This window comes from Cynocephalus volans, chromosome 10 (assembly GCF_027409185.1).
Source record: "Cynocephalus volans isolate mCynVol1 chromosome 10, mCynVol1.pri, whole genome shotgun sequence".
Lineage (NCBI taxonomy): Eukaryota > Metazoa > Chordata > Mammalia > Dermoptera > Cynocephalidae > Cynocephalus > Cynocephalus volans.
Window position 1 is genome coordinate 104,952,793 of NC_084469.1, and position 14,121 is coordinate 104,966,913.

Genomic DNA, 14,121 nt, shown 5'->3' on the forward strand with positions numbered 1-14,121 from the left:
CAGCAGGCTGGCTGAAGGAAAGCCCTCCCCCCATGCAGGTGCCAACCTGGAGCCCCGGGTTGCCTGCTGCTGCTCTGGCCCCGGCCTGCTTTCCAGGGAGGTGAGAATCCTTCACCTTCCACGGCTTCTGACCTGCGGGCTCAGGGCCAGCGCTCAGCACCCCAGCTCAGCCTCCCCCTTGGCCAACTGGGCCGTGAGCTCCCACCCCCAGTCTGGCTTCTGCTGTCCAGGTCCAGGTGAGGGAGCTCTGTGGGCCTGCCCTGGCATTTGAGGCCCTGGGGCCCCACTCTTCCCATCCTCGGCCTGTAGCCCAGCCCCAGGGTCAAGCACTGGACAGAGAGGAGGCCACGGCTCTCCGAGACAGGCAGAGAAGAAGGAAGACCAGGTAGACACCCCAAGGGCCCAGCTGGATGGCTGGGGGCACTGCCCAGGTCAGGAGCTGTAAGGGACACGAGGTCAGGGGTCGGTGGTAGTGTCAGGGAGACAAGCCCCCCAAAAAGAGGTGCAGGTAGATCAGGTCAGCCTCCTGGAAGATGGTGCCCCCTGGCTTGGGAGCTCTGAAGAGAAGGAGGCCAGGGTGGGAGTGGCCCTGCCCCACCAGGGCATACACGGGGCACACACAGGACACAACACACACACATGAGGATAGGGCTCCACAGGGGGTGGGGTGGGGGTGTGGGGGTGGGGGTCTGCAAAGAAAGGGTGGGGTCTGAGGACGGCAGAGATGACAGATTCCCACGAGGGGGGGTGGGGAGGAAGAGGGGCCGGGGCCGGGGCCGAGCCAGGTGGCGGGCGGCGCGGTACATACACTGAGGTTATTCCCACGTGGCCGGCCCCTTCTCCTCTGTCACAGCCCCACGGGATGGTGCACACAGAAAAAACAGAAAGAAGAAAATAAATATAAAAGGCAAGAGGGAGAGGAGGGCAGTGGTATATGCAGGAGGTGCCAGAGAAGGCGAGGAATTGGGGGGGTGGGGAGAAGGGAGGGAGGAAGGAGAGTTAGAGTCCCTGGTTGGGGATGCCCTGGGCCTGCCCAGGGGTGCAGAGGAGACAGACAGGAGACGCAGACAGACAGATGGCAGAGGCACAAGACTGACAGATGGGACAGCACTGCCACAGGCCCTGGCCCTGGGCTCTGCTCATGCCATGCACCCCAGCCCTGGCTCCAGCGGACGCTCAAAGCTCCTGAGTGGTGGCTGTCTGTCGGCTGGGCCCATCCCAACTCTCTCCTGGGGCCCAGCAGCTCAGTCCTGAGGGAGGGGACTGGACAGCCCCATGCACGCTGCGTGTCCCCCACCCCAAGTTCACAGCAGCAAGAGGCCAGGCGCTTGGGCGACCCTGGTCCAGCCAGGCACAGCGCAGCCTTGCGCCCCGTGCAGACACCATGGTACAGCGCATGGGAAGCTCGCCCCAGCCAGACATGCCACCCTGCCTGGGCCAGGTCTGTGGTGGCCCCTCCCTGTTCTCATGGCTCCCTCAGGCCGGGTGGGCTGCCAGCCTTGCCTCTGGCTTCTGGCCCCTCTGTTTCCGTGGGCGGCGGCAGCTGGGTCAAGCAGCCACACACAGACACACATCAGGCACACGCCCCTGCACCACCCAGCGGCCCCCACAGAGACCAGACAGGAAATACAAACCCCAGCTGTCCCCAGACCCACCCCAGACTCTGCTACCAGGTCCTAGGACCAGCCAAGTTCTCCCGTGCAGGCCTGTGTGTGCATGTGCATGTGTTTATGCATGCAGTGCACATGTGTGTGCACGCATGTGCAGTGCATATATGCCCACAGGTATGTGTCCAGGTGTGCGCGTGCACGTGAGGGTACATGTGCACGTGTGAGCATGTGTGTGTGCAAGCGGGATTCTTGATTGCAGCTCTCACCTGGGCCTGATGAATCCCCTACCCCAGTCTTCCACTTCCTCCCTCTTTAGTCCCCCCAAGCAGGGCAGAGAGAAACCACTCGGCAGTGACCTGCCCCAGGGGCACCCCTCCCCCTCTCTTAAGGAGGGGCTGAGAGGACAGGGCCTCCAGGTGCTCCAGGTGCTGCCAGGCAGGGGGTGGGGCCTGCACACAGCTGCAGAGGTCACAGGCGGCCCCACCCAGGCCTGCGTCCGGGAGACAGGAGACACACTGGGCCGTGTGGGGGGCATCTGCCCCCGCCAGAGCTGGGTTGGGGTGCAGCCCCCGGGCGGTGGGTGAAAGCCCTCACCTGGTTCTCCGCGGGGAGGCGGGGCATGGAGGCAGCCCGGGCCTGGCCTTCCATGGGGAGGTAGTGCTCACTGTCCGAGTAGCCATCTCTGCCCATCGCTCTCATCTCCACAGACTGTGGGGCAGATGGCGAGACCAGGTGAGCCCCAGGGCCTGACACATGATGTTTGCAGAGGGAAGGAGCTGCAGGTGGGGGCCCAGACCCAGGAGCCGTCGGGGTTGTGGGGGGACAGAGGCACCTGAGAGTTGGGCTGGCTGTTGGGCATGTCGGTGGGGGGCCCCCGCTCTGGGCTCCATGTGCCCGTCTTCTGGAACATCTCCTGGGCCCGCTGGGTCACCCAGGATGGGCTCTCCTTGATGCTGCCTTCGTGAGCCATCCTGTGTGGGGGACAGAGAGGCCAGGGTGGTGGTGGGCACTTGGGGGCTTCCGGAACCCAGGGACTGTCACCCTCACCTCCCGCCTCCTGGCCAGAGCAACACTCACAGGCCTCCTCCTGGTTCCAGCTGGGTGGAGGGGAGGGCATTCTGGCCAGGCCCCCCCTCCTGTGTTGGAGATGGGGGCTCCATGCGCTGGAACATGAGGGGTGTCCGGTTCTGGGGAGGCAGAGAGCAGTATGTGTGCACAAGAGTGGTGGCACAGGGGACAGGGGACAGTGGGGGGAGTGTAGGAATCTCAGGCTCTGGCCAAGGCTGCAGTTGAGCAGGATGGAGGGAACGCTCAGACCTTCCTCTCCCCAGATCTGATCCATCTAGACTCTTCCTTCCAAATCCATCCAGAACTGGACCACTTCCCACCTCTCCACTCAAGTCACGGCCCTCACCCTGCACTGGTCTCCCCAGGTCTCCGGACTTCTATCCTCACCCCCCAAGTCTGTTTCTCTACAGCCACCAGGGGGTGCCTGTGAGCATCTGAATCAGTAATGTCCCTCCTCTGCCCAGGACCCTCCATGGCTCCCACCTCACTAGGAGTAAAAGCCAAAGTCCTCCCCGCAGTTCCCAAGGCCCTGAATGATCTGCCCTGTCACCTCCCTCCCCTTGCCTCCTCCTGCTCTCCTCCTGGGTCACTCTATTCCATCACATTGACCTCTTCCCTGTTCCCCCAAATCACCAGGCACAGGCCGGCCTCAGGGCCTTTGCACGGCTGTTCCCTCTGCTTGGAACGCCCTTCCCCAGCCTGCTGCTTGGCTCCTTCCCCCCCTCCCTCAAGTCTTTACTCAGCTGTCACCCCTCAGGGAGGCCTCTCCGACCACCCATTTCGCATTGCATCCCCCTACCGCTGGCATTCATGATCGTCCTTATTCTGCGTCCCTTTTCCCATGGCACTTTGCTGCCTTGCTATATGATTAAGCCATTTGCTGCTTCTGGCATTTCTACACCCTGAGTGTCTGCTCCCTGAGGGCAGGGATTCTGGTCCGTGTTGCTCACAGCCGTACCTCCCATGGCTGAGAGTAGCATCTGGCACATAGTAGGTGCTCGATAAGTGTTGGTGGGTGGATGAATTAACCCAGGCTATGTCTCCTTGCCACGGCCCTGCTTCTCAGTGATCTCTCCTGAGGTTTGGCCATGCCCCCCTGTTCTGGTTGGTTCCCATGGTGACAAGCAAGCCACTGTCCCCAGCCTCGGTGTCCCCAGGGCGATGGCCAGCGTACCTGCTCCTCGCGCATGGCCTGCAGCTTCTTGGCCTTGCTCTGTCGGTAGTACTCCATGATCATCATGGCTGCGTAGATCTTCCCCACCGTCAGGTCTGTGGCTGGGGGCACAGGGCGAGCTCACCAGGGGTGCCAGCCCTGTCCCTATGCCTTCCCCAGGCCTCCTCTTTCCCTCCCCCTCCCTCCATCCTGGCCGGGCCCGGCTCTTACACTTGTGAGGTGTGACCAGCAGGTCCAGTGTCTTCTGGGACAAGTTGGGCCAAATGGCCATCATCTCCTTCCGAAGCTCAGCATCCATCTGCTGCTTGTCCGCTCCGCCTGCAAGGTGGGTACAGACAGACCTTGACTGCCCGCCTGGTGGTCAGCTGGCCTCTGGGACAGCTGCCAAGCCAGCAGCTCCTGAGAGCGAGACCACTACCATTCTGGTTCCAATGGGGTCTCCAGTGCTCCTGGGGCCTGGCCCACAGGAGGCCCTGGGCAGGGCTGGTGGAATGACCTCACAGGGCCAGGGCCACAGAGCAGCTGATGGGGGAGAGTCCAGCATGGAGAGGGGCTGAGGTCCCAATACTGGCTCCCACTCTACCTCTTGGTGCCTCAGTTTTTCCATCTGTGAAATGGGGATGATCGATTATGTGACAAAGCAGTTAATGTGCATGAAGCCTTGGGGTAGTGAATGCCACAGGATTATCACTACAGTGACCCATCCATCCAAGGCTGGGACACCCTGGAGCATCCCCGACAGAGGTTTCTCTCCACCCATGGACATGCCCTTGAGTGTAGCAGACTCCCGGTCCCTCACCCCAGCCATGATGCTCATGAGGGTTCTCTGCCAGTTTCCTGGCCTTGCTACCTGAGTACATGGGAGGGATGGTGGCCCTCCTTGTCCCCCTGTGGTTGGCCAGGGTGAGGGATGAGTTCTTGCTAATGGGGTGTGATCAGAGTGACGTGCCATTTTGGGGTGAGGGCTTTTCTTTTTCTTGGCAGCTGGCTGGTACGGGGATCAAACTCTGGACCTTGGTATTGCCAGCACCACAGTTTAACCAACTGAGCTACCCGGCCAGCCTGCCAGAGCTTTAATTGTCAGCGTGGGACCCATCCGAGCTCTCTTTCACTCTATCACATGGCTGGTGACCTTACAGACAGTGGCTGCTCCCTCAGGCTGGTCCCTAAGTGACTCTGATGAACAGAGCACCCTGTCAACCCACGAAGGACACAATGAGCATGGGACACGAACCTTTACTGGTTTGAGCCACCAAGATCTTAGGGCTGTTTGTTACAGCAGCTTGGCCGCATCCATCCTGACTGATATGCCAGCCTGGTCCCCACTTCTACTTCTGTTTCACAGCCCCTGAGACTGGGCGCAGGGTTGCCGTTCCAAACACTGATCAGCAGGCACGGAAGAAATGTTAACCCACAGTCCCTGATCAGATGCAGAGCCTGAAGACCCCCTGTGGGGCCAAACATTAACCTTGTAGTTGCTGAATCTTGGGTGGCAGTTGCAGGGGGCCTGGTGGAGAGAGCAGGGGCCAGCTCCCAACCAGTAGAGAAGTATTTCAGTGTTTTAACAACTATCATGTTTCCACCAGCGTCCCCTCACCCAGCATCTGCCCCCCTCACCCTCCCCTCCCCAACTGCTCCATGTGTCAGCCTGGCCTTGGGCTGCCTCTGGCGCCCCTGCCCAGCTTCTCCTTCTCAGCACAGACACCTGCCAGGCACCCTGCGAAGCTTTCACTCACCTTCCCCATGTGGCTCTTTTATGTTGGGAAAAATCTTTCAGAACGACCTTTTTGTGAATGCACAGGTAAAGCTCAGGCCCTATTCCAGAAGAGGACGTTGAGGTGACAGGAAGATGAACTGACTGTTCTGTCCCCATCACCGCTGGCCTGGACCAGTGCAGTCGCCTCTGCCCAGGTCTCCTGCACCCTCCCAGACTATTCCCCCCACAGCCACCAGAGGGCACTTGGGAGCACCTGTGTCCCTCCACCGCTCAGAACCTCCCATGGCTCCCACCTCTCTCAGGGTGAACGCGCAAGTCCTCACTGCAAGCCCACAAGGCTCTGCATGCTCTGCACTTGCCTTCTCTCCCTGTCACTCACTCTGTTCCAGCCACAGCAACCTCCTCAGTGTTCCTCAAACACGCCAGGCATAGTCCTGCATCAGGGCCTTTGGACGGGTTCTTTCTTCTGCAAGGATTGTTCTTTCTGCAAATACCTATGTGGCTTCCTCCCCCATGTCCTCCTTCAGGTTTCTGCTCAAATTCTTTATCTAAGAGGCATTCTAGCTGACCCCTGTCTGACCCCCCCTTCTCTGTATTTATCCCGTCATGTGGTTGTTCCCAATCTCACCCACTAGAGGGCAAGCTCCATGGTGGGGGCTTTCTTTTCACTGCTTGCTTGTGCTCATAGCGTTTAGTGGTGCAGGAAGCTGTGGTTATTGGGGCCAAGCTACATGGGGTGGGGCTGATCCATGACCCTGGACTCAGGTTGGGAGGTCAAGACTATTGTGGGAGACCCTTGGGAAAATCCTCTTTGTAGTTGGGCTGTTGACACCAACCTATAACGGTTTGTCTTTCCTCATGGGAAGAGGCGGAATTAGTAGCTATGTTTACCGTCTATTGTAGGTAAATGAAGTGCCCAGGGTCTCTGTGGCCCCTTCTTGGACACAGGGAAAGAAGAGAACAAGACATTTCCCATTCAAAGTCACTTTCTCCCTATGGCTAATAGGTTTCCTGTGTCTCTTGGAAAAAAGGCAGATGCCTGCTGTGATGGACTGAATTGTGTCCCCCTAAGATTCGTATGTGGAGTCCTAATCCCCAGTGTGACTGTATTTGGAAATAGGACTTTGAATGATGCAATCAAGGTTAAATGAGGTCCTTAGGGCCTCAGGTCCAATATGGCTGGTGTCCTTATAAGAAGAGGAAGGGGGAACCACTGGGGGTTCAGACACACAGAGAAAGACCACGTGAAGAGGTGGCCATCTGCAAGCCAAGAAGTAAGGCCTCGGGAGAAAACAACTGTGCCAGCACCTTGATCTTGGACTTTCAGCCTCCAGAACTCTGAGAAAATAAATGTCTGTTGGTTAAGCAGACAAAGACACCTGCTCTTAGTGTCTGAATAAGGTAAGGGACTCAGAGCAGGACTTCTCGACCTCAGTCAGCACTACTGACAATTGGGACCAGATTACTCTTGGTTGTGGGGGGTGTCCTGTGCATTGTAGGTTGTCAAGCAGCGTCCCTGGCTTCTACCTACTAGATGTCATGAGCATCTCCTCTACCCCTGCCCCAAGTCCTGACAACCAAAACTGTCTCCAGACATTGCCAGGTGTCCCCTGGGGGACAAAATCACCCCCAGTTGAGAACCGTCAACAGACAGTGAGACTCTTTCTGCCTTGATTCACTAGGGAGCTGTGCACTCAGGACTATCATTCGCATTTAAACAGGAAGACCTTTAGCAAATTATTTCAAGGTTATTCCTTCTCCAAGCGGGTGACTGTCACCCACAAACTGGTTATGCCCCAGCCCCCTAACGATGTTTCCTCCTCTGTCTCATTCTGCAGGCCTTCGGTGAACATTGTGTCGCAGGGTCTGTCCTGTGCACTGCAGGACATTCAGCAGCATCCCTGGCCTGTATATACCAGATGCCACCAACACCAGCCCCCTGCTGGCTGTGATAACCAAAAATGTCTCCAGACATTGACCAATGTCCCCTGGGTGCAGAATTGCCTCTGGTTGAGAATTGCTGAATTAGGGTTTAACCCCTGACCTGGACCTGCAAGCCCTGACCCTACTCTTCCTTTTTGGTAGCATTTCTCACTTTCTAAAATATTAATACTCTACTTATTTATCATGCTTATTGTATGTCACCTGTTTCCTCTCAGCTCCGCATCTTTCACTGCCATATCTCAAGTGCTGAGGACGGGGCTGCGCACACAGGAGGTGCCTAATGAATGCTCTTGTTTTATCAGCCGTGGATAACATGGCCCCCAGTTTCAGGCTGATACCATGTGCCAGAAAGTCACAGCAGACCAAAGCCCTTCAGCTCTCCTGAGGAACATACCAGCACCTTCTGGGCTGTTCCACATTCAGACAGAGCCTGGGCTCTGGTCGCAGCTCCCCCAGTCTTTGGGAGGAGGAAAGGGTGGGACAGTGGCCTTATGGCTGGTTGGCCACATGGGGTCCCAAATGAGCACCTGGGCTGTCCCTGGGTGGGGTTAGCCTGGAGTTTGGTTCTTTCTAAGACAACGGTAAAAGGCATTCTTGTTTGGGGAAGCTGGGGTCCTCTACAACCACTGGTGTGCCAGGGTTTGGGACAGTGCGGCCACAGGGGATGCTTGGGCGGGCACTGAGCAGTCTGTACTAGTTAGCTCTGGGCTTATCTCCATGCAATCCCCTAATGCTGTGCACGGCTGTTAGTATGTGGGCAGCACAGAGTTTATAAAGCCTTTGCTGTAAGCTCTTAGCGGAAATCAGAACATCAGTGTGAGGCTGGGTAGCTTGATATGCTAACTGGGTTTGTTCAGGAAGGTGGTCAGCTCTGCCTTCATTGACTGGGGTGGGGACAACCAAGAGGGTAAGGGGAGATGAGGGGACACAATCTGAGCCACTTAGAGGGAGGCTTCAGGGGTCCAGACACAATGTCTAGAAGAAAAAGAAACATGAAGAAAGACTTTCCCCAGACAAGAATGAGATTCTTTGGGGCAGAGAGAACAGAAGGGTGGATGGGAGGGAGAGACAGAGGAGAGAGAGACAGAGACAGAGAGGGACAGAAAGATAAGCAAAGGGATCCCCCCCCACCAAGTCTCCAGCTAAGAACGGCTGCACAATTTTTGAGAATCTGGATTACTGAGGTTAACCCATCCTCCCATGCTGCCCCCCTGCCTGCTGGAAAGGAGGCTCAGTGTGTTTAGAAAGTGAACTGAGCTGTTGAAGGTAAAGCGGGTTATGTTCTCAGCTCACCTGAGACTCACATCTGCTACAAAGGCTGCCACTGTCATCACTGTTATAATTGTTGTCCCCAAACCCTCCACTGATCTTCCTTAACCTCAAGAGCCCGGCTCAGCTGTGGAAGTTGGTGAGGGTGCCTGGCACCCTCCCTCACTGACGTCAGGATGGGGAGGGGCTCCTGGCTCCGAGATGTTGGGCACATGGACTTCAGGGAGTTGAGCAGCATCTGGGATATGAGTGACAACCACAACAGCCAAATGCAGGCATGTCCCAGGAGTCTCTGAAACCCTCAGGAAGGGATCAGATAGGAGTCACAGAGGCTGGACTTCCTGGGATCACACAGAGGGGGTTCTGTGCAGTACGGACTAACTCAGCAGGCCTTGTTACCCAAACCCTCCACGTTCCAAAGAGAGGACTGGCCCTCAACCTGCTCTGGGAGGTGAATTCTAAGCCCTTGGAATGTTCTGCCTGATAAGAGTGTCTTTATTTGCCTGTGGGCCTTGGGCCATGGCATATAGTTTTTTCTTTTTCTTTTTTTTTTTTTCTGAAAGATGACCAATAAGGGGATCTTAACCCCTGACTTGGTGTTGTCAGCACCACGCTCAGCCAGTGAGCTAACCGGCCATCTCTATATGGGATCCAAACCCGGGGCCTTGGTGTTATCAGCACCACACTCTCCCGAGTGAGTGACGGGCCGGCCCATTTTTCTAACAATGTGATTTATAGTTGGGGTCTTGGGCCATGTGGTATCAGGATGACCTCACGAGGGACTGGAGTAACTAAAGTCAGCCATGCCTTTGTGACCAACTCCCAGTAACAACCCTGGACACTGTGGGAGCTAGAAAAAAATAATAAATTGGACTTCCAAAAGTAGGGACTACAATTGTGATTACTAGAGGCTGGGAAGGAGAGAAGGAACCAGATGATTGGGAGAGGTTGGTTACCAGACACAAAATTACAGCTAGATAGGGAAAATAGGTTCTAGAGGGGTGCAGCAGTGCTAGGCATTTATAATTAACAATAATTTATTGTATATTCTCAAATGGCTAGAAGAGAAGAGCTCAAATGTTCTCATCACAAACAAATGATAAAGTTTTGCAATGTTGAATATGCTAACTACCTTGATTTGATCATCACACATTCTATACACATTATATCCATGTATTGGAACATAACTCTGTACCCCATAAATATGCACAATCAATACATATCAATTAAACAATAAATAAATTCCTTAAAAAAAACAACCGCCCTGGGTACCAAGGCTCAGGTGATCTTCTTTGGTTGGCAGTACACCTTGCATGTTGTCACCGGTCTCTGGGAGAGTTAAATGCTGTCTACGCAACTCCACTGGGAGGGGACAACTGGAAGCTCGTGCATGATGTCTCCTGGACCCTGTCCTGTGGCCCCTCCCCCACTTTTTTTTTGGCAGCTGGCTGGTTCAGGGATCGGAACCCTTGACCCTGTGTGGTGTTACACTACACTCCAACCAACAGAACCCCTTTTCGTTTGTAGATTTAAATCTATGTCCTTTTGCTGCAATACATTGTAACCATGAATATAACAGCTTTTCTCAGTTCGGAGTCCTTCTAGTGAATCACTGAACACAAGGGTGGTCTTGGGACCCCTCAAACACAGATCTCCAGAGGGCAACAGCAGTTGGGTTACTAAAGCATTATGTGCCAAGAGTGAGTGTGTTGTTAGACCCATTTTACAGATGAGGAAACTGTGACAGACAGAATTATAAAGCTGCCCCCAGTGAGATTTTGATTAGTCAATGAAACACTAATCTAGGGACTGCTATGAAGGGACTCTGCAGATATAATTGAAATTCCAAGTCAGCTGACCCTAAGATACAGAGATTGTTTGGATGGGCCTGACCCAATCAGGTAAGCCCTTTCTTTCTGGTGACTTGCTGATACGGGGATCCAAACCCTCAATCTTAGTGTTACCAACACCACACTCGAACCAACTGAGCTAACTGGCCAGCCCTCAAAGCAGAATATTTTCTCTGGGTGTTGGCAGAAGAGAAAGTCAGAGAGATTTGCAGCACATGAAGGATTAAGGTGCACCCCCAGGAGCTAAAAGCTAAAAAGCCAGCGATGGCACAAGGACCTTGGTCTTACAGACTTAAGAAACTGAATTCTGCCAACATCTGAATGAACTTAGAAGTAGATTCTTCTCCATATCCTACCGAGAAGAGCCCAGCCTGGCTAGCACCTTGATTTCGGCCTCTTGAGACCCTAAGTGGAGAGCCCAGTCCAGCCTGCTTGGACCTCTGACCTGCAGAACTGTGAGCTGATAAAGAGGTGTGCTTCAAGCTACTAAGTCTGTGGTCACTTGTTATGCAGCAAAGCTAGTTAATACAGGAACTGAGGCTCGAGGAGAGGGGTCACCCACTAAGGTTTACAGCAAGGACAGGGCAGGTGGGCAACCTGAGCCCATGGCATGTGACTCATGACTCTCCCACCCACCCAAGGTAATTACAAGGAAACTATCGCCCACCCATCTCGTTCCTCACCTCTCTGGGCTGGGACCTGGACCAACTTCAACCATGCGGATGACAGAACAGCCTGGAGCTGGCAGCAGACCGGCAACGTGGACAGAACCCAGGCCCTGAATTGTGATGTGTGTCAAGCTGCCTGGCAGGCCTGGGTCATTTGCCTTTGACTCGTTGCGTGAGAAAGAAACTTCCACCAGGTGCCAGAGACTTTGATTCCACTGCCCCCTGTTGTCTCCTGAGCCTCCTCCTGGCTCCTCTGGCTTCCTTCTCGCTGTCTTTGGTGGCTCCTTATTCTCTCTTCACCTTCATTTTCATGTTTCCTGGCACCGACAACTTCTGTCCTCTGCCCCTACAAGCCCCACTGTCCCTGAAACTTCTAGGCTTCTCTTCCTCTTCCCTTCAAGATGCTGAAAGGAACAAGTGTCCCTGAGGCCCAGTTGCTGTGGGTTAAATGCATCCCCCCCAAGTTCATGTATTGGACACTTGTGCCCCATGGAACAGTGTTAAGAGGGTATGAAATCCATTGATGATGTTTGAAAAGTAAAGCTTTAAGAGGTGATTAAATTGTGAGGACTGTGCCTGCATGAACGGAATGATCCATTCCTGGAGGAATGGCTGTGGTCCTGACGGCTTTATAAGAAGAGTGAGTGAGAAGTTAGCTCTCTCTTGCTTAGCCATTCTGGCCATGTGTCACCCCGCATCACTGTAGAGTCACCACCAAGAACAAAGTCCTCATCAGATGTGCCCCCTGGACTGTGAACTTCCTGGACTCTGAAACTGTAAGAAATAAACTCTTTTCTTTACAAATTACCCAGTTTCAAGTATTCTGTTACAAGCAACAGAAATGGACGAACACGCCAGTCTCCCACCCTCCTGACCTCTGACCCAGGCTCACCCTCTGCTGGAACATCCAGCCGGCTCTCTGCCAGCGTCTCTCCCAGCTTCCTTCTCTCTGGTCCCCATTCTCTCTGGTGAATGTGTGTCCCTCTCTGCCCTGCGATCGCATCATCTGCCATGTCACATCAAATCCACTCTCAGGTCTCCAAAACCCACTCCACAGCTGCTCTGGTCAAAGTGACCAGATCACTCTCAATCCTCATTGTCCTTGGCCATGACTGGTCCACCTCCTCCCAGAGCTGCCTGGGTCTCTGCCCACCTACCTTGCTGCCCCTCCTTGGTCCTCTCTAATGATGGAGAGTGAGACCCAGGCTTGGTCTCTGGGGGTCTCTGTTTACACTTATCCCTTGGGAGCACCTGTCTGGTCTCCTGGCTTAAAATCTGTCAGCATCTGACGCCTGATCACTTTAGGCCTCAGCCCCTGCCTGGAGGTTCCTCCCCTAAACCTCAGGCTGAAGGGCCCCCACTACTCCATGTCTCCACGCGCCATGGCCAACACCCGCCTCCTGCTGTTCACCCCAAACCTGCTCCTCCCACCTCTTCCTTATCCTGGGCCACAGCAGCTCCGTCCTTCAGGAGCCACAGCCACAATGCAATGGGGTGTCCCTTGACTTCTCTCTTTCCCTCACACCCCAGGTCCCATCCATCAGCCATCCTGCTGGCTCACTCTCAGGAAATATCCAGAGTCTGAACACTCCATACCCCTCGGCCTAAGCTGCCTTCTGTCTTCACCTGGATTAAGTCAGTGGCCTGTGCTCTGGCCTCCTGCCAGTCTATGGTCCCCACAGTGGCCAGAGGGAACCTGTTTAAATGTGAGTCCGGTCAGGTCCCTACTCTACATGGCACCCCTCTGACTTGAAGGGCAAGTTGGTTCAACACAGCCCTGGGTGGCCTCCTACCCACCCCCCTTGCCTGCCCCTACCCCAGGGCCTTTGCACCTGCCAGTCCCTCTGCCTGGGGAACCTTCCTCAGGTATCTGCCACCTTGTGGGTGGGTGAATGAAGATCAGAACAGGGGCAGCAGTTCCCCTGGTTTTGGGCGGGAAGGCGGATCCGTGGATGACCCCACCTTTCCCCTCCAAGGCCCTGGCTCCATCCTGTCCTGCATGTCTGCTCCATTCCTTTGCTTACCCTTAGCGATCTTGATGTCCAGGGCAGTGCGGATCAGAGCCATGAGGGTAGAATTGAAGTGGACAGTGTTGTCATCTGCGACGGGCAGGTCCATCCGCAGAAGCCTCTGCAGAAAACCACAGGTGAGGGCAATCATTCCCGGGCACCTGTCATGGGTCCCCTGAGAGCCAGGCCCACCCTCCCAGGAGCCCCAGGAAGAGCTCTGTAGGCGGTGGCGGCTGAGGTGCCCCCCACCCTTGGGTAACTTGTCTCATTACTCAATTTCCTGATTTCCCTTGGTGGCCAGGAGGGAGGGCACTGGGGGCTCTCCTATGCTTCCAAGCCTCTGCCCTTTTCTTCTCCCACTTGTTGGACCTGAGAGCTGGCATTCCAAGGTTGGCCCAAATCCTCAGCCTTGCCCCAGAGTTCTTCTGGATGGCTCCGTTACATTTTGACCCCAAAGAAAAGGAGCACAAGCCAGATTCCAGTAGCACATGCAGCAGCCAGGTAGAGGGGTCCACGTCCACAGCCGCTGGGGGGGACACCGGTCCCTCCCCACACCCCCGGCTCGGCCCAGACCAGAACAGACCAGATGGGCACAGAGCACATCATTCCACTGAGCGGCAGCAGGCAGGCAGCCCCCCGCTGACGGGGCAGGCCCCTCGTGGACATGCAGTGAGGTCGTGACACACAGAATGGCACAGACAGGGGCACATGCAGACGGAATCTCGAGACTCATTCATAGCACCGTGGAAAGTGTATCTCAGGGGCATGTCCAGATCTTGGCTCTCTGTGCAATGGCAAGGGGGAGGAGTAGG

The 14,121-nt window shown here is 55.3% G+C and overlaps 1 protein-coding gene across 3 annotated transcripts in view; it reads right to left on the bottom strand.

The window, feature by feature from the left end:
• CACNA1A (calcium voltage-gated channel subunit alpha1 A) overlaps positions 1 to 14,121 on the bottom strand; it is a 229,580-nt gene that overhangs the window by 3,329 nt on the left and 212,130 nt on the right. For all 3 annotated transcript variants that reach the window (XM_063110743.1, XM_063110744.1, XM_063110742.1), the window contains 7 exons: positions 13,325 to 13,430; positions 4,063 to 4,170; positions 3,853 to 3,953; positions 2,688 to 2,797; positions 2,443 to 2,581; positions 2,205 to 2,318; positions 809 to 844 (listed from right to left, as the gene is read on the bottom strand). In XM_063110743.1, coding sequence (XP_062966813.1) covers positions 809 to 844; positions 2,205 to 2,318; positions 2,443 to 2,581; positions 2,688 to 2,797; positions 3,853 to 3,953; positions 4,063 to 4,170; positions 13,325 to 13,430 — 714 coding nt within the window. The remainder of the gene's footprint in view (positions 1 to 808; positions 845 to 2,204; positions 2,319 to 2,442; positions 2,582 to 2,687; positions 2,798 to 3,852; positions 3,954 to 4,062; positions 4,171 to 13,324; positions 13,431 to 14,121) is intronic.